Source organism: Melospiza melodia, chromosome 19 (assembly GCF_035770615.1).
Source record: "Melospiza melodia melodia isolate bMelMel2 chromosome 19, bMelMel2.pri, whole genome shotgun sequence".
Classification (NCBI taxonomy): Eukaryota; Metazoa; Chordata; class Aves; order Passeriformes; family Passerellidae; genus Melospiza; species Melospiza melodia.
The window spans coordinates 9,417,013-9,440,224 of record NC_086212.1 but is presented as its reverse complement, the minus strand read 5'-3'; the positions used below and the strand labels follow the sequence as shown (position 1 = coordinate 9,440,224).

At 56.2% G+C, this 23,212-nt stretch overlaps 1 protein-coding gene across 3 annotated transcripts; it reads left to right on the top strand.

Annotated features, from left to right (window-relative positions):
• Positions 1–1,346: 1,346 nt before the first annotated feature.
• Positions 1,347–23,006, top strand: UCKL1 (uridine-cytidine kinase 1 like 1). Of its 3 annotated transcripts, none has more exons than XM_063172453.1 (15): positions 1,347–1,422; positions 8,962–9,155; positions 9,733–9,839; positions 10,205–10,375; positions 10,616–10,687; positions 12,055–12,244; positions 12,637–12,698; positions 17,748–17,767; positions 20,038–20,136; positions 20,475–20,568; positions 20,867–20,929; positions 21,244–21,366; positions 21,674–21,781; positions 21,947–22,103; positions 22,635–23,006. In XM_063172453.1, exons 1-15 carry the CDS (start codon positions 1,373–1,375, stop codon positions 22,709–22,711), a joined length of 1,587 nt encoding a protein of 528 aa, XP_063028523.1. In that variant the 5' UTR covers positions 1,347–1,372; the 3' UTR covers positions 22,712–23,006. The 3 variants fall into 3 exon arrangements, with proteins under 3 accessions (XP_063028523.1, XP_063028521.1, XP_063028522.1); XM_063172451.1 differs by lacking the exon at positions 1,347–1,422 and adding an exon at positions 4,850–5,200; XM_063172452.1 differs by lacking the exons at positions 1,347–1,422; positions 17,748–17,767 and adding exons at positions 4,850–5,200; positions 13,962–13,978.
• The last annotated feature ends 206 nt before the right edge of the window (positions 23,007–23,212 follow it).

The window sequence follows — 23,212 nt, the reverse complement described above, 5'->3', positions numbered from 1 at the left end:
TTAGCACTGTCAGCGCCGTTATTGGGCACTTGGGTGGGATTGTTGGACAAGGGATCCGGGGGGTTTGGGTTTGTCCTTCCTGGCAGTGGCTGGGAGGATGGAGCATGTGGTCACCAGCCTAGGGGTGCCCCAAAACTGGGATGGGAAGGTGAGGGCTGGTGGTGCCAGGGGGATCCCAATGCCCACAGCCCCCCACTCCATGGTAGAAATCCCCCTAAAGCTGTTTCCAATCCACCCATCAGCAGCATCCAGCGTGCCCTGGCCACATCCAGCCCAGGGCTTCTCCACCCTGGGGAGCTCTGCGGGACCCGGGGCCACCCCCCGGCTCTCCCAGCGTGGGAATAAATCCTCTTCTGCTCCCTAATGGCTTTTTTGGCACGGAACCCAAGGCAGGGACAGATTTAGACGGATTTCTCTGCTGGCTGAGAGCACAACCCTTCCCCACGGCGCTCTCGGCTCCCCAGGGACGGGAGGGGACCCCGGGAGCGCTGCTCGCCCCCAGCCCCGAACATGCGGTACCACAACAAACCCCAGCCCCGGGATGATGCTGAGTAAAACCAGACCCCAGCCAGCGCCCCGGGACCCCCACGGGGCCGGGGTCCTCCCAGCTGTCCCCAGTGCCCAGCGACATTGTCAGAGCCCGGCTCACCCAAACCGCGCTTCCCCCCAGCTGCAGGATGGTGGCGGGTGCTCTGTGCTGCGTCCCTCAGCGCCTTGGGCAGGGATGCTGCTGCGGAGCCCCCCATGGGTACCCACAGCATCACTCTGAGCCCCACAGCACCCAGCCGTGCCCAAAACACCCAGCTATACCCCAAACACCCACCCGCACCCCACAACGCACCCCTGTGCCCCACAGCACCCAGCCATGCCCAAAACACCCGGCTATACCCCAAACACCCACCCGCACCCCACAACGCCCCCCTGTGCCCCACAGCACCCAGCCGTGCCCATATAGACCCAGCTATACCCCAAACACCCACCCGCACCCCACAACGCCCCCCTGTGCCCCACAGCACCCAGCCGTGCCCATATAGACCCAGCTATACCCCAAACACCCACCCGCACCCCACAACGCGCCCCTGTGCCCCACAGCACCCAGCCGTACCCATATAGACCCAGCTATACCCCAAACACCCACCCGCACCCCACAACGCGCCCCTGTGCCCCACAGCACCCAGCCGTGCCCATATAGACCCATCTCCCCGCACGGCTCTTACCCACGAGCACAGCGCCCCTCCGTGTCCCCCGGCGCCCCCATGGGTGCCCAAGCCCCCCAAACCCCTCCCTCCCATCCCGCACTACAAGTCCCGGGGATCCCCGCGGCAGCGCCGCCCCCGCCGCTCCGGCCCGCTCCGCCTCTCCCCGCAGCACCATGGCCGCGGCCCCGGTGCCCGAGGGGGCTCCGGTGGAGCCGCACGACAGGTAGGACCCCGCTCGCTTTTCCCCGGGATGATCGCTCCGGGACGGGACCGGCCCCGCGGCGCCCCGGGGCCCTCGGTTCGGGTTCGCCGCCGGTTCGGGGCTTGCGGTGCCGGTGCCGTCCCCCCCGGTGCCACTTCCGCGAGTGGGGCCTCCCCGAGCCCATCGCTCCATAGAACCCCTGAGCTTTTCCCACCAGCCATTTCTTCCCACCCCCGCTTTATCCGTTGTTTATTTTCATCCTTTCCCCCCCCTCCCTCCCTCCCTTTCGTGTTGTTGCCTTTTCCCTTATTTACCCTATTTTATGGTTTTTGCCCTTAATTTCCCAGCTGATAAACCACAGCCTCCCATATTCCAAGCTTGCTCGCACATGCATCCTCTCCATCAAGATGAAGAGTGGGACAACCTAAACTTTTTCACCCCAAACCCCCATACAGGGTGATTGCCTTCAGCCCCTCCACCCCCAACACTCATGTTTCCCCTCGATTTTCCACCCCCTTTTCCAGCACAAACCTCAGGGGACTGACTGCTCCCAAACATCAATTATCTGGGAATCGCATTTGGAGCATCAGTGCTGCTTTGGGGATGTGGCAAAGCTTACAGGGATGGAGCATCCCTGTATCCCTGCTTGTTGGGTACCAACACCCTACCAACCCTGGAGTCAGTGCCAGAGCATCCCTCCTGTTCCCATCCCTCCTGTTCCCGTCCCTCCTGTTCCCGTCCCTCCTGTTCCCATCCCTCCTGTTCCCGTCCCTCCTGTTCCCATCCTGCATGTTCCAGCAGCTAAGCCCATTGCTGGCAGCTGCCTGTGCCCTTCCTGTGAGTCAGTGGTGGATAGTGGGGAGGATGAGGATGAGAGGAAGGAGTCTCCCTGAGTTGTGCTGGTCGAGTGAGGGATGAGTAACTGGGTTGTGTAACAGAGCCCCTCCACCTTGGCTCCCACTTGGTATAAATAGCAACGGATAATTGGGTTTGCAGAGGGAAATGTTTGTCCTTTTGTGGTGAGGGAGCAGAGACCATAACAGAGCTGGAAGCTGTGAGCGTGGAGCTGCTGAGATGAACCATCAGCTCCAGGGGCTCCGGCCAGGACAGAGCTGGGTACAAGGCTGGGTAAACTGGGAATGACGTTCTGTGGGTTCCAGGATTGGCATGGGTCTGACATGTGACAGAGGGATGGCAGCCAGGTCCCTCCATCCCTTGTGTGGGTTCCTGCATCCCTCAGGCAGGTTCCTTCATTCCTCAAGCAGGTTCATCCATCCCATGGGGAGGTTCCTTGATCCCTTGGACATGTTCCTCCATTCCTTGGCTATGTTCCCTCATCCCTTGGGATGGTTTCTTGGACAGGGAAGGCCCAGCCAAGAGCTGGCACACATGGATCCAGCCCAACTCAGCAATGGAGGAAACAAGTTTCACCTCCACGCTCCTGTGGTGCTGCCCCCAGGATGGGATCAGGGAGCAGGACCCTCTCCTGGGAGCAGGCATCCTTCCACTGGGGGCTTGGTGTGTCTGCAGCACTGACACCAATCCAGTGACAGTACTTGTGACCAAATGAGGAAAATCCACACGCAGTCCAGCTTCCATCCTTAAATCCCAGGGGAAAACCACCCAGCAGCTGCCAGCGCCAGAAGGAAAAGGGGATCCTGGCCTTTGTGCCTGCTTTCCTCTTTTGCCATATTTTAAGTCTGCCATTAGAGGAGGGATTTGCTTAAAAATCACCAGGAAAACCCAGGAATTTCAACTTGTGCAAGAGCTCAGAAGCTGGGAAGGGGCTTGGGAAGCAGAGATTTGTGCCAGCAGGAAGGCTCAGTCCCAGGTGGCCTTTGGAGCCAGGGTGTCCCACCTGGGAGCCCAGTGGGAATGGTGGGTGGGATGCTGGGAGAGTTGCTCCTGTGGCCTGGACATTTAACAAAGGCAGGAAAAGTGGCAGCAGGAGCAGGAGATAAGGAACAATGTCCCTGGGCGAGGGCTCCTCGCCCGTGTCCCGTGTCCCTTTGCTTTTCTGCTTCTTTAATGAGAAGGAGCAGAAGTGGCTCCGGAAGGGAATTTTATTTTTAAACTTCTGAGAGAGCTTTTACAGCGAGAGGGGAGTCCAGGCAGAGACCAGGGATGGAAAAGTTCCTTTGATCATCGCTCCCTTCCCTGACTTTGGGGCAGCAGCTACGGCTCATTTGGGACAGGTTACCCCAAAACCCTCCTGTCCCTGTCCCCTGCCTCAGGACCAGCCCCTCATTTCTGGTTCCCATCAGGTTTCCATCTTTTGAGATGATGCTCTGCAGGTCCCATTGGTGAGCAGGAGCAGGAGGGGTTTCCTGATAATCTGTGAGGCAGTGTGTCTGCCCTGCCTCTGGAATAACCTTGATGCCTCGAGGAGGAGGAGGAGGAAAGGGTCTTTTTCCATGTCTGGCCCCATCTCCAGGTGTTGGTACTAAGCAGGAGGGAGCTCCCTCCCTGGAACCCCTCTGCAGTGGGTGTGCAGGGGCCAAGCTCCTGTCTCACCATGCTGGCGTCTCACTCGGTGGCCATGGGACTTTGTCCGGGTGCTCTGTGCCCCTGGCAGAGCCTGGCTGCCCTCCAGTGTGCCCTGTGCCACCTCCTCCCTTCCTTGGCAGCCAGAGGCTGTATGCTGAGAGCTGCTCTGCCCCAGTCTCTGCTCCAGGGCTGGCCTGGACCCCCCTGCCGTGGTGCCAACATCTCCCACCCTTGGCACATGTCCCACCCCTGAGCAGCCTCCTGGCTCCCTGGGCTTCCTGCAGCTTGCCCAGGCTGCCTGCCCTCCCTGGGGAGGCCGGTGCTGGAAGAGGAGCTGGCTGGCTGGGGGGGCAAGGGCAGCTGGCAGGGAGGGGGTGCTGGATGGCGGGCACAGCCCATGGGATGTTATTCTTAGCCACCAGCAGCCCCGGGGTGTTGAGTTTCACCCACTTGTTTACTCCAGGGCTGAGGGGCAGCTCTTGGGGAAGCTGAGTGACATGGGGGGACCCTCAGCCAGAACCCCCATCGATGTGAGCCAAGGGAGAGGGGTGAGGGGTGAGAATCCCAAACCAAAGCGCCCTACATGGCCAGCAGCCCCTGGCCCCCAGCCCCAGCTGCCCAACCAGCTGCACGAGGGGGGCTGGCTGGCTGGGTACCCCCTGCCCTGGGCTCATCTCCCCCTGCAGCCCCCTCCCCAGAGGTGTGCAGGAGTCCCTGGGAACTCACCAGTGCTGGGGGACGTGGATGCCACAGTCCAGGTGCCCTCCCTGCCGAGCCCACGGTCCAGGAGAGCCGGGCACCCCCAGTGCCAGGAGCAGAGGCGCTGGGCTGGTGTTTATTGCCTGTGCTGGGGGCGGTGAGGGGAGGTGTCGCCTCATCCCCAGCCCCCCTCTTTTTCTTTAATCAAGCCAGTGCTATTAATATCAGGTAATGAACGTAATCTGGAGGTTAAGCTATCCTCTTATGCTGCTGACCGGGCACAGACACTCCCCCTGCTCTGCTCCCTTCTCCTGCCGCCATCTTCCAGCCCTCAGCCCGGCCCCGTGGGACCCTTCAGTGCCCCTTCCAGGGGGACACTCCCTCCATGGCTCTGTGCCCCGAGAATCACCCCGGGAGCCCCGCTGGCACAGCCCCTGCCTCACCCTGGTAGTGCCAGAGGCTGTGGGACAGGGGCTGAAGTGTGGGCAGGGACAGGGGGTGACACCCTCAGTCCAGGCTCAGCCCTGGGCTGGCAGCAGGGGGACATGAGCAGCCCCCCAGCCTTCTCCAGCGTCCGCATCTCCGGCTGCTGGGCCCTTGGGCCAGATGGAGGGTGAGTTTTGCTTTGGTTTTGGGTGGAATTTGCTGGGTTTCGTCTGTTTGTTTGCTGGAGTGAACTCTTGGTGGCTCCTGTCCCAGTCCCTCAGCCCCAATTCCTGTCTGAGAAGATTGGCTTCCCATGGGACGTGGCTGCAGCCAGCTGGGCACCTCAGCAGGCTGTGGGGGCTGCTGGGGGGTCCATGGGCTGGGAGCACAGTCTGTGGGGTTGTTTACAGGGTGCAGAGCCCAGGACATGCTCTCCTGGCTGCTGCCAAGCTCAGGTTTGGGGCTGTGCCATCTTTCCTTGCTGCAGTGGGTGCTTTTGGGACCTGCTGCCTTTGCTGTGCCAGCCCAGGGTGTTCAGGGGTCTCTGGGGGCAGTGGGATGCAGAGAGGCTGAGCACGGGGTACAGGGATGGTGATGGGAGCACAGTGGGAAGGAGAGGGGTGTCAGTAAATCTGTGCTTGGACTAAGCAGGAGCAAAATGCTTCCTTCATTTGTGCTGGCACAACAGCAGAGCTGGAGAGCCCTTCTCACGAGCAGGACCCCCCAGGCTTCCTCTGGGACACTCTGGCACAGCAGACCCCACATTAGAGATAGAAATGAGCTGAGATGCACACTCTACTTCATCAGCCAAGGTCCTGGTTTATTCTTCCTCACAGCTCAGCCAACAGACTTCAGGTACAGCAGGCTCCCACTGTGGGCTTCCCTTGCAGGCTCAGGCTGAGCTCACAGCAGACCCCTCACAGCAGCAATTCTCTCTCCAGTTTGGTCAGACCTCCCCCAGCCAGCTCATCCTTATTGGTCACACCTGTGACCCATTAAGGGCAAGGCTGGTTTTGGTAATTAGCACAGCTGTGGCTTATCCAGGTGAAGGTTGCCTGTAATTCCTTCTCCTACAGTGCTCTAGCAAGGATGCAGCACCTGCAGGGAAGGCAAAAGCATCCCCAAAAGCTGGGGACAGCCTGGAGAGAGCTGGTGGCAGCCAAGCCCTGCAGGAAGGCTTGGCAGGAGAGGGGTTGCCAAGCCCAGGTGATGTTTCCTTTCCTGTTTGTGTGGCTTTGGCAGCCCAGGGGTTTGCTCTGCTGGGGAGGGTCTGTGTGGGACCAGGACCCTCCTCTGGCAGAGCAATGGCATTGGCCCCAGCTCTAAACAGAGCCCCACTCTCTGGGGGCTTCACCTTGTGGGTACAGGGCATTGCAGGGGCTCCAGCACTGCTGCAGGGAATTTCTGTAAAGGAATAGGGAGGAATGGCCAGTGGGGATGGCTGAGATCAGCCAAACCTTTGGAGCAAGAAGAGCCCCTTCCTGGCAAAGGCAGCCATGGAAAACATCTACAAATCTTGAAGTGTAACATTAGGAGAAAAGGCATGACCTTTGGAGAACTCCAGGACAGCCCTACAGCCCCACAGCCATACTTCTCCCAAATAAATCATGGGAATTGTGGATTTGAGAGGTGTAGAATATCATCTGCCTGTTGGGGATACAGATGTAGATGAGGTGTAGAGGTACAGGTTTAGGTGATACTGATGGAAATGTGTAGAATTTTGGTGAAAGTCCAGAATTATATGGATGAGATAAGGCAGAGCACCAACTCTTGGGATGGGATTCAGGTGCTGCAGCCCCAGCTGTGCAGGGGGAGGATGGCTGCACTCCTCTCCCAGGGGCTTGTCCCTGCATCCTGCAGCAATATCCCTCTCTGGGTGTGCTGCAGGCACTGGGAGCAGAATGGAGAGATGATGGGAAGGCAAGGTGGGGCTGTGGCTGTAATTCTGGGCCCTGGTGGAGCTGTTGGAGTCCAAGCCTCTTCCTGCCTGCTGGGAGCTGGGTGATATTGATGCTGGTGGGAGCAGAGCTCCAGCTCCAAAAAAACAGAACTTCATCCAACTCAGAGTCACTTTGGGGATGGTGGCCAGGGTCAGGATGTGCAGCAGAGCTGGGTGCTGTGTGACACCAGCCAAGGGGCAGAGCAGCCCCAGGGGCTCTCCTGTCTCATGGAGGCTGACGTGCAGTCCCACAGGAGCAGCAGCCGAGCTCAGGCTCTGGAGTGAGCACAGTCCCAGGGGAGGGGCTGGGATGTGGATGAAAGGAGCCGCTTCCTGCTGTGGTAAACAACTGTGTTTGTGTCACCTCTGCTTTCATCCAGCTGAAGTGACGTTGTTTGTGCCCCAGCACCAGCCCTGCTGGCAGCCCCGGTGGGCAGCAGCTGCTGCAGCATCACCCGTGGGACAGGAGACCCAAACATCCCCCCTGGGTTTGCTTCTCCTCATAGAAGGGGCCATTTTTTCACAGGAAGACACCCCAGAAGGTTTCCTGATGGGTGTCATCTCTTGAGGCTGCTTTTAAAGAGTTGTAGTTGGGGTGTTTAGGGCTCCTGCTTGAGCCTGAGCCTGGCAGTGCTTGGAGCTGGCTCTGTGTGCCAGGGATGAGGTGTTGGTGTCCTTGTGGGGAGCTCCATGAGTGCCCAGCTTAGGGTGGGCATCGGTGGGAGAGCTCCTGTCACAGGGGCAGGAGCTGCAGCCTCCCTTTTGCCAGCAGGAGTTCAGCAAAGCCAGGCAAATCCCTGTCTCCTTGCCTGCCCCACAGGGATGTGCCAGGGGTAGGGATGTGCTGTGGGCATCCTGCCATGCCCAGGGGCTTTGCCAGGGGGATCCTGCAGTGCCCAGGGGGTTTGTTTGCCATGCAGGGATGAGGGATGCCGTGTCACTTCACACACAGCTGGCCCTTCTGAAATTTTGAGCTTTATCTAAAATTGTTCTAAAAAGGGCTGGGGGAGGGAAGGGAATTAATCTTCATACCAAAACAGCTTAAAATTAACCCAAAATCTGTAAAGCCCTGCACTTTAAGCCCTTTCAAGAGCAAGCCATAACAGAGCAGCAGCAAAGCCCTGCTGGCTGTGCTGGGCTGGGCTGTACCAAACAGTGGTGGCTTGGAGCCAGTGGTGCCCAGATCTATTGATTTCCCTTCCAGCCCAGTCATGGCTGGGGAGAGGAACAGCAGGAGCCAGAAGGGCCCTTTGCACTTTCTCCCAGGGAGCAGACATCCCTCTGGGGCAGCAGAGCAGGAGCAGGGAGGAGCAGGCACTGGTATAAATAATCCTCCCTGTCCCTTGGCTGGCAGCTTATCTCCTGGCCAGAGGCCACTTATCACCTCCAGGCCACAGCTCTCCTCCTGCCAAGCTGGAAAGGGCTCTGGAGGGTGCCTTGTTCCTCTCCCTCTCCAGCAGGGAAGATAAGGGAGAGTGTTCAGCAGTTCAGGGCTTTGGGTGAGCTCAGAGCTCTCTCAGCTCCCAAGGCAAAGCTGATGGCTCTGCCCAGCTTGCAGGCTTGTCCCTGGGGGCTCCAGAAGCTTGGGGGAACTAGTTCTAGGGTGTGAGTGGAGCCCTCAAAGTGGGGAGAGGAAAGGGATTGGGGATGGTTGTGCTGTAACCCATGTGTTTGACAGTGATCCCCAAGAAATGTCCCTGGGCACACCAGGGTGGGTGGTTGCCCCCTGGAACACACCCCTCAATGCTTTGAGAGCTCACTGGGCGATTTATTTCATACAGACATTCCTCAGACAGCAGGACTTTAGGCATGGATCTTTGCATGGCACCTCTTCCAGGCTCAAATTGCTTCTGTGTGAGAATCCCTGGATGTTGTCTGAGGCTGTGTGTGCTGGTAGTGGGGCTGTGCCCTTCACCTGCACAACTCAGAATCCCCAAAGACCCCGCTCCTACACCCAGGTAGGTGTGTCCTTCCCCCTCAGGGTAATTTTCCCCTCTCTCCCCATGCAGCAGCAGCAGTGCAGAGTCCCTGGACAGGCTGTACCCCGCCGTGGGCTCCTCCAAGCCGCCCCGCAAGCGCACCACCAGCCAGTGCAAGTCGGAGCCGCCGCTGCTGCGCACCAGCAAGAGAACCATCTACACTGCAGGCCGGCCCCCCTGGTACAACGAGCACGGCACGCAGTCCAAGGAGGCCTTTGTCATAGGTGGGTCCCCTCTGCACCCTGCCCCTGCCCCGTGGCTCTCCTGGAGGTCTCGGTGGGAGTCCTGCCCCACCACATCCTTGGGAATTGGAGAGGAGCAGGGGGAGTGCCTGTGGTTAGGCCTGCATTGACTGGCTGGGCTGAACCTCAGAGTGTGCATGGCTTGTAGGAGACCATGCTCTGCTTCTTTTTCCCTCAGCTCCTGTTGCCTGGGCTGTCACAGGTTCCTAGGGAGTCAGTTTGGACTGGATCCCATGCCAGCACTCCCCATGTTACATAACCACCTAACAATGGGTTTCCCAGCTTTTGCTGGGCATGTTGCTGGCAGTTCCAGTACATTCCATTTGACATTTTCCAGGATAATCTCTTGGAGTGCCTGTGACTTCCCTCTTTGGAGGTCCCTCCAGCTTAGTGCAACCATGCAGGACCTGGGCTGCAGCCTGTGGTGGGGAAGGGAAGGGCTGTGCCTGGGCTTGGTGGCTTCATCACCTTTTCCCTGACAGGACCTGGGCTCCAGCCTGTGGTGGGAAGGGAAGGGCTGTGCCTGGGCTTGGTGGCTTCATCACCTTTTCCCTGGCAGGCCTGGGAGGAGGCAGCGCCTCTGGGAAGACCACAGTGGCCACCATGATCATTGAAGCTCTTGATGTGCCATGGGTGGTTCTGCTGTCCATGGACTCCTTCTACAAGGTGAGGCTGCACCCCTGTTGGCCTGGCCAGGCTCCTCAATTTGCTGTTGCCCAGGGAATCTGTGGTTGCCCCATTCCTGGAGATGTTCAAGACCATGTTGGACAGGGCTTAGAGCAACCTGCTCTAGTGGAAGGTGTCCCTGCCTATGGCAGGGGGGTCAGCATGAGATCAGTTTTAAGGCTCCTTCCAACCCATACCAATCTGGGATTTTGTGGTAACCCCTGGTAAGGAAACACATTGTAGATTTAGGCACAGCCATGTGGTTTTCCCTTCCAGTGTCTCTTGTGGGGCAGGGAAGAGTGGCTGGGCACAGCAGAGGGGAGGGAGCTGCCCTGCCATGTGCCCCAAGCTGTGCTCTGTGGCAGGTGCTGACCAAGCAGCAGCAGGAGCAGGCAGCCAGCAACGACTTCAACTTTGACCACCCCGACGCCTTCGACTTCGACCTCATCATCGCCACCCTGAAGAAGCTGAAGCAAGGCAAGAGTGTCAAGATCCCCATCTACGACTTCACCACCCACAGCAGGAAGAAGGAATGGGTATGGGACACTGAGGGGTGTGGGACAGGGTGGGGATGGCCAGGGCAGGACAGAGGGGGAGCCAAGTGCCCCCCTCCAGCCCCTGGCCTGTGCAGTCTGATTGGTGCTGTCACCCCCTGCTCTGTGCCTGGGTGTGTTTTTTGGGTGAGCTGTCACAGTCACAACCCAGAGAGATCTCCTGGGACAGGGCACCTCTGACCAGATGTTCTGTGCCTAATCACATCCATTTTGACTCCACAGAAAACCCTGTATGGCGCCAATGTGATCATCTTTGAAGGCATCATGGCATTTGCAGACAAGGAGCTCCTGAAGGTGAGGAAAGGTTTTGTGGCAGTTCCAGGGAGAGAGGGTGGAACCTTCTCTTCCAGGTTACACCAGATGCTGCAGCACTTCCCCAGGTAGGAGAAATAGGGTTTGACTCTCAGAGGAAAAGCCCCTGGCAGAGGTCAAGTGTTTCAGCAAATACCTCAGTCTCAGCTAGTGCACAAACACAACTAGAAACAGCCCACCTCCACTGCATGCTGCAGCTTGCACAGCCAGAGGCAAAGTCTGCTGAACTTCTGCTGCACAGAGCCTGATGTTCCTAGCATGGAATCATCCAGCACTTCAGGCTCTCTTGGGGATTATTTGGATATATCACAGGATCACAGAATGGTTTGTGTTGGAAGGGACCTTAATGCTCATCTTGTTCCACCCCCTGCCATGGGCAGGGACACCTTCCACGAGACCAGGTTGCTCCCAGCCCTGTCCAACCTGGCCATGAACATTTCCAGGGATGGCGCAGCCACAGCTTCTCTGGGCACTCTGTGCCAGGGCCTCACCACCTTCACAGGGACAAATTTCCTCTCAATACCCATCTAACAATTCCTTCTGGCATTCTGAAGCCACTTCCCCTTGTTCTGTCACTTCAAGCCCTTGTCCAAAGTCCCTCTCCTGCTCTCTTGGAACTTCTTTGAATACTGGAAGGGGCTCTGAGGTCTCTCCAGAGCCTTCTCTTCTCCAGGCTGTACAGCTCTCTCAGCCTGTCTCCATCACTCAGAGCATCTTTGCAGCCCTGACAAATGCTGCAGCAGGCAGTGAGCCATACACAGGCTTAGCCAAGCTGTCTGGAAGGTTTCCTCGCCTGCCATTGGGTTGCACTTTCCTGGAGCAAGGATGACCTCCAGTGGACAGCCGGGTGAATCCCCCAGGAGACTCCACTCAGCATCCCCACTCCTGCCTCTTGCAGCTAAGGGCAGAGTCATGAGCTGCCCTGCTGTGCTGGGCTCCTTTCCAGCATTAATTCCCTGCTTGTGAGGGAGGCTTGCAATGAGATGATCTTTAAAGTCCTTTCCAATTCAAACCATCCAAGGATTCTTTGATTAGGAAGCCAGTGCTTGGTGTATGTCACGGACAGTAACTGCTCATCTCCTCTTCACTCTTAAATAACATTCAGCCAAAGTGTTGGAGCTGGTTAGCAGGAGGGACAGAGTTTGGAGCAGGACAGGGCTCAGGGGACACGAGAATAAAGTGGCAGCAGGGGGCTCACAGCAGCACCAGCACCAGGGAAAAGCAGAGCAGGACCGAGCCCTGTTAAACAGCTGCTGGGCTGGGCTCAGCCCTGGTTGGGGTAACAGGGAAAGGTGGGTTGAGTCCCACACCTGACCAGGGGGGATTTGTCCCCTCCCCTCTCCTTTCAGCTCTTGGATCTGAAGATATTTGTGGACACGGACTCGGACATCCGCCTGGTGCGCCGCCTGCGCAGGGACATCAGCGAGCGGGGCCGCGACATCGAGGGCGTCATCAAGCAGTACAACAAGTTTGTCAAGCCTGCCTTCGACCAGTACATCCAGCCCACCATGAGGCTGGCAGACATCGTGGTGCCCCGAGGTACCTGCCCAGGGCACCTGTGACAGCACTGAGACCCCACAGCCCCCTGCCCTCAGCTCTGGGCTTTGGGGTTTGCTGACCCCTAACCATGGGCAGAGCAGTGGAACCCTCATGGGGGTAAGGCTGGTGCCAAGCAGATGTATGGAGGGAGCCATGGTGTGGCAGTCCTGTGTTCCCCTTGGCATGCCTTTTGTAGCTGCACAGTCCCTGGAGCTCTGGGCTTTGTGGTTTTCTGAACCCCAACCCCAGGTGTAACCCTAACAGACATGGTTTAGTGGTGGGCTTGGCAGTGCTGGTTTAATGGTTGGACTCAATGATCTTAGAGGGTTTTTCCAACCTTTACAATCCTGATTCTGTGATTTTTTTTTTTTTTTGCTTTTGGGTCACTCTAGGGAGTGGAAACACTGTGGCCATCGACCTGATTGTTCAGCACGTCCACAGCCAGCTGGAAGAGGTGAGAGCTGCCTGGTCTGTGGGTGGTGAGGGGGGTTCACAGCCTTGCTGTGCTCTGGGTGCCCAGGTGGGAATGGCCTGGCTGCTCCTGTGCTCCAGGTGTGGGAGTTCCTGTGAACTCCTCCCAGCCCAGTGAAGGAAAATGCCTTCTCCCTGTGCTCTGGTCAGTCCTGGCTCCTCTGCCAGCTGTGGTCCAGCTGCAGCTTCCTTCCCTCCCTGGGACAGCAAGTCATGAGGGGACAAACCAGACACCCTCCTGTGACCCAAAGGATGTGTCCCCCTGCCTGCAGCCCTCCCAGGGCCAGCATTGCCCCAAACCCTCCACTGCTCTTGGGCTTCTCCTCTTCCCTCCCATGCAGACACTGCTGCACAATCTTTCCAGTCAGGAGCCCACTTCTCCTCTTCTGTGCTGTGTGCAGCTCCTGGGTTTCAAAACTCAAAGTCTCGTCACATTGGAGCCCCAGTCCAGGCACATGCTCCATCACTTCCCCACTGCTGGCTTTAAGTCTTCTGTTGATCCTGGGCCAGTCCTGACCAGTGGTTTGGGACTCTGCAATGAACTGATGGCATTTTGTGTTGCTGTCCCCGAGCAGCACAGTCTCCTCCCACCCCATAGGTTTGGTGATGTTTCAGTCATGGAAATGCTCAGAGTGGTAAGTGCAGGGAGTGTGACCTGGGTATAGATGCACTGGAAAGTACAGGGCTTGATTCTTTCAAGTCTTTTTTGGAGCTCCCAGGTGGCAGGAGCTGCTCAGGCCTGGGATGGGAGCTGGCATGCCTTGGCATCCAGCTTCCCGTGCCTGCTCAGGAGGGACTGCTCTTGCAAAGGTGTCTTGGCAGTTTCCTCCTCCTGGAGTACGTGGCTGCCTGAATTCCCAGCACCAAACTCTGGTTGGGAAGGTGGTTTCTAAACCCTCGGTCACAGAAGAAGGCTGGAAGCCCCAGCATCTGTGCTGGTGCCAGGCTGAGAAGGGCACCCAGCCCTGAGGCAGAGGCAGGAGAGGGGAATGGCTGTTTCCCCCAGCTCCTGGATCCAGCCAGGGAACTCCAGAGCAAACCCAGCACCCCCAGGGTGCCACTGCGAGCCAGGCAAGGGGTTGGCTTGGGGAGGGCTGTCCTGACCTGGGGAGGGGAAGAAGGGCAAAAAGGCTGCATGTGAATTCAGGAAAATACTCCTATTTTTCCTTTTTTTTTATCTTGAAACGACCCTGGTGTTGACAATGCTTAATACCGGTTGCGTTGTGTCTTTGTGTTGCTGCCGCAGCGTGAACTCAGTGTCAGGTAAGAGCCCTCACTGTGTCCTGTGTGTGCAGCCCAGGCATTTCCAATGCCAGGCACTGCTTGGCCTCACCCCCACCCACGGCAGGACTGGCAGCTTGCAGGGCCTTGGCACCCCCATGGTGACAAAAGGCCACCTTCCCTTGGCTGTGGGATGGCAGGGACAGGGCTCCTCCCCCGGGAGGTACTGCCAGCCTGAGTGCAGACCCCTGAGGCTGGGCCAGGGCCAGGTTTGTACCTGGGGGTCCCCAGTCTCTGCTTTGCATCCTGAGATTCTCTTTTGTTTCTCTTCATCCTCTAAAATGAATGATTATCAGAGCTGCTCTCCACCCCTGATGATTAAAGATCATTAAACATCAATTATTAGATTAGTCAAAGCATCTTGAGAAAAGGATAGAGAGTGACTTTTTAAATGGGCAGATAGTGATAGGATGAAGGGGAACAGTTTTAAACTAAAGGAGGAGAAATTTAGATTGGGTAATAGGAAGGAATTCTCCCCTGTGAGGGTGCTGAGGCCCTGGCACAGGGAGGCCAAAGAAGCTGTGGCTGCCCCATCCCTGGAAGTGCCCAAGGCCAGGTTAGATGGGGCTGGGAGTACCTTGGGATAGTGGGAGGTGTCCCTGCCTTTGGCATGGGGTTGGGAACAAGATGGTCTTTGAGGTTTCTCCCAGCCCAAACCAGTCTGATACTGAGGGTGGTGGGAGCCCTGGGCCCCTCACTGCGCACAGGGATCTGCCTGGAGGCACCCAAAGGAGCTTGGCACCTTCCCATGGCCAGAGGTACCAACTTTCCCACAGCTTCTGCAGGATGCAGAACATTTTCTGGAGGACTGAGAAAATCCTGCTGCCTAAGTCCAGCAGGATTTCTAAATTCTCAATATCTGCAGTTGGATGCTATAACATATATGTTGAATTACTTAACCTCTTCAGCATGGGGCCCCAGATGGGACTTCAGCTCTCCTGCTTCCATTAAGAAGCCACCTAGGCTTTCAGGTATTCTTTCAGGGAGCAGAGGGAATGCATTACTGAAGATGGGTTTCCATTTAGATCTCCATCATTGCATGGAGACACTCAACTCAAGTAACCTTAAGATTTACATTTGGTATACAATGAGCTTTTAAAATAACTGAGATGAACATGGAAGAGGCTCTGCTTTACTTATTTCTGCCTCAGCCAGTGACTTCCTAGACTAGACAAGTGGATGTTTTATTTTATTTCCCTTTGCTTGTTTAACACCCTGGGGCCTGATATTTCCATACAGACACGTAAGCTTCCCTCTGTGTCTGGAGGTCCAGGTGGGAAAGTGCTCTTTAGTATGAAGAGAAATTTGTGGCTTTAATAATGGCAGGAATAACATCAGAGAGGAGACTAATATGTGTGCAAATAGGTATGTGTATATAGAGACAGATAGATACTTAAACACACATAAAATTTCCTTTCTCTTCCTTAATCAAAGGATTGCTCAGTGCAAGTGATATTCTTCTGCACTTAAAAATTGGGTTTTTAATATATCCATAAAGTATTAGAAGTTTTATGATGGCAAGTTTGAAAAGGTAACTCTGACCTCCAGAAACACCTCCGTAATCACCACACCCACGGGTGGTTTTATGTTCTCTTTAAAGCTTCCATTTATGCCTTTGACAGAAAATCTGGGAAAAAATTCCTGCAAAAACCCAAATCTGTTGCTGCTGCTAGAGCCCCAGTGCTTTACTGCTTCTGTGGTTTCCCCCAGCCCTGCTGTCTCTGCAAGAGGAGTGGGGTGGATGGAGAGTCACATTGAGTGAGATGTGCCTGGCAAACATGGGCTTTTCATCACAGACAATTCCCCATCCTCTTGTCTGGAATGGCTCCATCTAAATGTCACGGTTGTTCTGAAGTCACTGCTGTTTGGCAGTGGTGGGGACACAGGGAGGGCTTTGTGCTGGTAGGATAAAACCTGAATGCTCAGATCTGGCCCCAGTCCCAGGTGTCTCTGTGGTCCTTGTGCTCCAGGGCTGCCTCTCCTGGCCGAGTGACTGGCTGGGACAGGCAGGGAGTGCCTTTCCCCACTCACGTGGGTGAATTCTGGGGGGTTTAAAGCAAGTGGCGCTTTCCTTGGACATGCAAGGCTTCTTTTCATTCTGAAACCACTGGCTCCTGAGGAGCATGCTTGCCTTCCCAGTTAATCCCTCAGAGCACAGCTTGGACCTTAGCATTCTTAGGCTATTTCTTGTCCAGCTTCCCCCCTGTTTGACTGTGCTCACTCTGGAATCGTGGTTCCATCCCAGCACTCCCAGGTGGGTGTTCCTCCAGGAGCCTGGCAGCAGGAGCTGGAGCAGCCAGCCCATGCTGAGGCTCAGTGCTCCCAGCCCAGCCTGCTCTCCATCCCTCCTGCCACGCTCTCAGCATCCAGCCCCGCTCCTGGAGCCGCCGCTCTTTGCAGCCCGTTCCCCTGGCCAATCAATATTCCCCACCCCCAAGGTCCCGATCAGCTTGGCGTGCCCTTTGCCAATTGTGTCTTTAAATATCAACCCGTGGCGCAGTTTAATAGCCCTTGTTTGAAATGTCAGCCCTGAAAGGCAGCCGTGTACGTGTTTGAAATGCCTTGACTGCATCATCTCCTTTGTAGCTGGATGTCTCTTGTCTGCTTCCTGCTCGATAGCATGTTCCACAAAGAGCCAAGGATGCTCCCTGAAGCCTTCCTGGGAGATGGTCACCCCTTTCTCTCTCTCCCTCTCTCTCTTTCTTCTTCTTTCTATTTTATTTTCTCTTTAAAGCCTTTGTTCTCAGGGGGAAAAAATAAGTTTCCAAAATAAGACGTTTTCTTGACGTGCTCATGGCTGCCCGTCTGGATGTTCCGTCACAGGCCGGTGTTGGCAGAGAGGGACAGGAGGCATCACAGTCCCTCCTTCCCTCCAGGATGGGCAGGAGGTGACACAGGGGATGGCTGCTGGAAGGGCTGAGCTCTTCCTCAGCCTGCAGGCCCTCTCCAGTCATGGTGAGCCCAGGGGAAGTAAAGTTGTCCCTTTACAACATCACCTTTAGCAAGTGATGTTCTGTTCAGAGACAGATTTCCCTTGACATTTCTTGTGTTCTTGGCTTTCAGTGTTCTCCAAGGCTTGGAGATGATAATCATGCAGGAGGGGGCCCCCCCCCTGGCAGCCCACAAGCATTTTGCCTGGGAGCAGGGCAGGTTGGATGAAGGATTTTTAGGTTGGGCAAAGGTTTTGGGCCTTGAGTGCCTCTGCTTGCTCTGAGACTGGATTGGAGCCCTCAGTGAGGGCTTGGCATGAGCTCTCCTTCACTCCTCATCCAACTGAAGTTGGATGGGGCTTGGAGCAACCTGCTCTAGTGAAAGGTGTCCCTGCCCATGGCAGGGAGGGTGGAATGAGCTGATCTTTGAGGTTCCTTCTCATCCAAATCATTCTATGGTTGTATGTCACTCCAAACTCCAGGAGCCACCATTGCAGTGTGGAACTACCTGGGACACAGGTGGGACAGTGTCCCTGCTGTGGCTCCAGGACAGTGAGAGCAGACAGTTCTTTTCCCTCATGGAGCCAGGAGTGGAGCCAGTGCCGTGGAGAGCAGTGGTGACATGCCTTGGTCACCAGGGGAGGAGTGCTGTGTCTGCACAGTGCAGGTCCAAGAGCCATTGATCAATTAGGGGATTTTTTCCCCCTCTGACTAATGACAGTGCTTTCTCCTCTGTTTCGTGTCGTGTTTGTCCCTCTCCTCTTAAACTCTGGTGTCTCCTGTCTTGTCTCCCCTGAACATCCCTCCCACCGGCTGACCAGAGGAAGCTGCGCTGGGATATGTGAGGAGACAAATGCTTTTGGCAGTGTTTGGTTGTGACTAACAGCAGGGATGGGCGAGGGCTGTGCAGGGTGAGCTGCCTCACTAACCCTGCCAGGGCATCCTGGGGCACACAGCTCATGGGGTCCTGCTTTGCTGGGGCTGTGGGTGGGCCAGGCAGAGGTGGGGGCACTTGAAAGAGAAGCTTTATCCCAAAAATGGGAGCTGTTTCCCCAGAAAGCACCATGGGGAGACCCTCACAACACTGAGTGGCTTCCGAGCAGGGTGGTATCCAGACCTCCCTGTCCCCACACTGCAGGGGTGTGGAAGGAAGGTGGGGAAAACTTGGTGACAGATGCTGACAGCATTCCTTGGGGGTCTGTTGACAGCTGAGGATGCTGGGAGGAGTTCCCACTGCTCATGGAGGTTGGAAAACCCCTTGGTATCTGTGGCAGGGAGCGGGAGTCAGGTGACAGGAGAGGGGCTGCCCATTCCACTGGCATGGTGGGATGCTGTGACATGGACCTGGCAGTGATGGAGGGGAAAAGTGCCAGTGGCAAGCTCAATCCTGTAATTACCAGCTCCTCTGGTTTAGGCAGCAGCAGTTTGTCACCTGGGCAGACCCAGCCAGGGCCATGTGTGGGTGTGTAGCTCTGTGTTGGGGGCCTGTCTCTGCCCCTTAAAGCAGATGAGCTGGCAGCCCCCATGCAAGCACCAGCATCTGCCCAAGGCCCTCACCACCACATGTATTGGAATCCTGGGGGCTGAGAGGGGTTTAGGCAGGGCTGTGCCCCCAGGATCTGTCCCCAGGCTCTGGCAGGAGAGGGAAGGGAGGGCTGTGGGGGCAGAGCTGTGGGTGCTGCCAGCAGGGAGCATCTCCAAAGGCTTCTAACCTGTAGGACAGCAACTAACAGAGTGAGCTTGCTTCACTGACAGCAGGGCTGGGCCTTGAGGGCTGCTTATCCCAACCAGCAATGGGGTCTGCACATAGCAGGCAAGCCCATGAGGGTACCACCACCCATCCATGCTCTCTGCATGGCTGCCAGCTGTCCTGGAGTGTTCCCTGCATGGGGCTCTTGGCTGCTACAGAGGAGTGGAGCTGGTAAAGCAAGAAGGAGCCCTTAAGTACCCACAGGCCTTGGCAATGTCTCATTTGGTGTTGGTTGGCCAAGACCAGGAGATGGCTGTGTGGATGGAGGCCTCAGGCTCTGCCCTCCTCCATGCCTGTCCATCTTCTCTGTCTTCCTCTCTGCTTGCGTGCCTTTGTGTGCCATTAATCCAGGTTTCTGCTTGATTTGAAATCTTAATCATGCAGTGCTTTCATTTGCTCTCTTCTCTGCCTCCCTGACATCTCTGTGTTTTTTGCTGGATGCAGCCACTGGCACGTGTGTGATCTGACGTGTGGCTTTCCAACCCCAGCCCTCCTCCCAGACAAAGTTGCTTGTCCATCCTGCCCAGCCTTGTGGAAGCCAAATGTGACCTTCTTCTCATTACTGCCACTCTCACAGGGAGAAGTGACTAATGGGGCTCCATTGTGCACTTCCCTGTGAATGGTGTTCCCTTGATCCCAGAATAGCTCCCAGCCCTATTCGTTATGTGGAATGAGTCACACAGAGCCAGTCCTGGCCAGCCATAAAGTCTTGAAGCTGTTCCCAATTTGGAATGGCCCAAGTGGTCTCTAAAATAGTCACATTCCAGATATGTGCCAGCCTGGCTGCCTGTCCAGTTCCTCGTGGCATCTGGCACTTGTAGGTCAGAGACAGCCACAGCAGCCCCTCCTCACCCCATGAGTCCAAGATCCATCAATAGATAAGACTCTGGAATAGAAGGTTTTGATTTTATTTTCTACTTTCTTCCCAAACAATGGAAAGCAAGATGGGCCAGCCACCTTCAAGAGAAGCTGTGGCTACCCCATCCCTGGAAGTGTTCAAGGCCAGGTTGGATGAGGCCTGGATTAACCTGGTCTAGTGGAAGGCGTCCCTGCCCATGGCACAGGGCTGGAACAAGATGGTCTTTAAAGTCCTTTCCAACCCAAACCACTCCATGATCCTGGGTGAGCTGTCCAGCAGGAAGGGCAGGTCCTTGGGCTGCAAGGTCACCCTAACTCCAGTGGTGCTGGTTTGTGGGTGCAGGTCCCTTTGCAGGGCTGGCTGCTCACTCGGCTCAGCTGGATGGCCTCTGTGTGTGTTTGCAGTGTGAGATGACATCTGGGAGGATGGCTCTGGCCATGTGCTGTGCTCCACCCTTTGGGCAGCCTTCCCCAGACCTTCTGACCATGTGTTTGGTTTTCAGGGCTGCCCTGGCCTCTGCCCACCAGTGCCACCCCCTTCCTCAGACCCTCAGTGTGCTGAAGAGCACCCCTCAGGTGAGGGGCATGCACACCATCATCAGGTAAAGCCCCTGCTGTGGCTCCTGGGGTGGGATGGGGCTCAGCTGCTGGTAGGATAGGCTGGCCTGTCTTTGGGCTTCCCAATCCCACTTTTGCCTGTCAGTATGGTTTGAAGACACAAAATAGGGCAGATGATGGTGGCCCTGCATCGAGGAGCTGTGCAATTACTGCTCAGTGATCTTGCCAACAGTTTTTCTGCTTTTTACCTTGAAACAGCGCAGTTTCAGGCTTAGATGGTGCAAACAAGGACCAGGAAGGGGCAGGGACTGCCAGACCTCTGGCTGCATCTCCTGGGACATGTTTTGGTCCAGAGCTGACGTTGCCTTTCCCTCCCCTCTAGAAACAAGGAGACCAGCAGAGACGAGTTCATTTTCTACTCCAAAAGGTTGATGCGGTTGCTGATTGAGCATGCGCTCTCCCTGCTCCCGTTCCAGGTGGGTTCAAGGCTGTAGGAGCTGGGTTTCCTCTCTGATTCCTGACCCTCGACTGCTGGGGAGCCAGGACAGTCCTGGTGCTGCTCCTCCAACCTTCCCCATGGACCAGTCCTTTCAACCCTCAGATTAAAACACACCAGGACTCCCCAAGGCCATGGAGCAGTGTTGTGGCCCTGGGTGACAATTCTTTTTCCAGCCTTGGTGTCCAAGGCTCCAGCCCCTATGGCTTGCTGACCCCAGGGCTCCCATGAGAGCCACATCAGAGCCCCTGGTAACTCTTCTCACATGTTTTTTGTAGAGTTGCACAGTCCAGACCCCTCAGGGACACGACTATGAAGGGAGGACATACAGTGGGAAGCAAGTAAGTGGAAGCCATTTGGACCTGCATTGTGGGGCTGCACTGGAAGCCGTGGCTGCCATCAGGCTGGGTTTGGTGCCTGCTATCATGAGTATGACACCCTGTACCACCAGGAAAGACTGGCTGGTGACCAAGGGTGCCCTCAGCAGTGTCACTGTGCTGCCCATGCCCTCTCACTGAGGGTGGCCTGGGAGAGGTGCAGCCCCCTTGGAAGGGATGTGCTTTTAGATTTCCTATTAGAGTCCCCCGCTGCTGAGACCCAGTGTGGGGTGGTGGCAGCTCCTACCCCGTGTAACCACCCTGTGCACGTGCTGCAGATCACCGGGGTGTCCATCCTGCGGGCAGGGGAGACCATGGAGCCGGCTCTGCGCGCGGTGTGCAAGGACGTCCGCATCGGCACCATCCTCATCCAGACCAACTGCAACACCGGCGAGCCAGAGGTGAAGCCCTGGGCTGCTCAGGACATCTCCTGGTGTTAACCTGTGTGTGGGGTGGGCCTGTGGCTCAGGTGTTTCCCAACAGCCCTTCAGTGACCCAGCATTTTGTCTTGGCAAGGTTGAGTGCTGTGAAAGCTGCTCAGGTGGGTTTTGCCAGCAGGCTTGTGCACACAGGGGCTGGTTTGTGCTGGCTCTGAGCTGACAGCCAGGGACAGATAGGCAGGAGGGATCCTTCACTCCTCAAAGAGAAGGGCTCAGGTTGTTCCATTTGCCTGCAGCCTCTAAGCTGCTCTCTCTCTCCTCCACCCAGCTCCACTACCTGCGGCTGCCGAAGGACATCAGCGAAGACCACGTCATCCTGATGGACTGCACGGTCTCCACGGGCGCTGCAGCCATGATGGCAGTGAGGGTGCTGCTGGTACGGACGGGTCAGGCAGGGGTGTGCTCTGGAGCAACCTGCAAAGCACCAGCCACAGCCAAGCTGAGGGGATGTGCCTGCAACATCTGTGGGAAGGAGGGTGTCAGGGCACACAGCACAGGCTGGGGTAACTCACCCTGAGCTGTCCCTGTGCATTTCCTGTAGGATCATGATGTCCCAGAGGATAAGATCTTCCTGCTGTCCCTGCTCATGGCAGAGATGGGTGTCCACTCGGTGGCCTATGCGTTCCCCCGGGTGAAGATCATCACCACGGCTGTGGACAAGAAGGTGAATGACCTCTTTCGGATAATCCCCGGCATTGGTGAGTGTCCTGCTAGGAAGGACTTGTGCTGAGGGCATTTTTAGTGCTTCTGGTGGGGAGGGGACATGGTTGTCACCAGCAGTTTAGGTCTGGCCTGACATTACCCTGAGCCCTACTGCCCTCGTGGGTCCTGCTGCCAGCTGGGTGTCAGGATCACCAATGCTGGGTCTGGGGGCTGCAGGGCAGCCATTGCTGTGTCAGCAGCAGGAGCCATTCCCCATGCCATGAGCCTCCTCCAGCCCCAGGCAGAGAAGTCAGACTGGGACAGCTGGAGCAGCCTTTTGCCCACCTCCTTCCCTAAACTGACACCTTCCACAAGTTCACCCAAAATAAGCTCACTGTGTTCTGTCCTCACCTCTACTGTGCCAGGAAACACCTTCCACCGGGTGGTAAGCCAGCCTACAGGCTGCTCCAGTTTTGCTGTCACATAAACCTGCTCTGGTTCCCCTTGCCTGCCGTGATGAAGACAGGCAGCAGGATGGGTCTCTAGGCTCCCACAGTGCTGCACTCTGACTCTCTGTCTCCCCACAGGGAATTTTGGAGATCGGTACTTCGGGACGGACGCTCCTCCTGACTGGAGTGACGATGAGGATGCTCTCAGCACTTAGCTGGATGTGGAGGTGCCTCTGGCACCAGGCAGCTTCAGCACCGCACCTTAACCCCTCTGTCCAGTGCAGATTTCTCCTTCCTCTCACCAAGCATAGATATTTTTTTCAAATATTACATCGGAGATCTAGGGCATATTTTTTCAGAGAAACGTAAATCCTAGTTTGACTTTATGGGCAGTTGCGTGTCCCAGCATAGAGCGGAGTTAATTTATTTTAATTTAAATATTTGCCTATATAACTTATTGGAGATATTTTATAAAGAACAATAATAAATTTTTTCTCTGGTTTTCTTGAACTGAGCCATTATTTGTTATTTCCCATGGGTGCCTAGAAGGATTTGTGACCCTTCAAGACTACAGTCCTGGGAGGGGAGATGCCATGAGCAGTGGTGGGAGGTCAAGAATACCACACCTTCAATCCAAATGAAGACTTGGTGCCAGAGTAGAGGCAGTTCCTCCTGCCTGAAGGGAAACCAAAACTATTATAGAGTGTCCAAAGGAG

Coding starts and splice junctions, on each gene's coding strand:
- UCKL1 (XM_063172451.1), top strand. CDS start 5,133: ATGAGCAGCCCCCCAGCCTTCTCCAGCGTCCGCATCTCCGGCTGCTGG. Junction 10,688..12,054: donor CAGACAAGGAGCTCCTGAAG/GTGAGGAAAGGT, acceptor CTCTCCTTTCAG/CTCTTGGATCTGAAGATATT. Junction 20,930..21,243: donor GGACATACAGTGGGAAGCAA/GTAAGTGGAAGC, acceptor CACGTGCTGCAG/ATCACCGGGGTGTCCATCCT.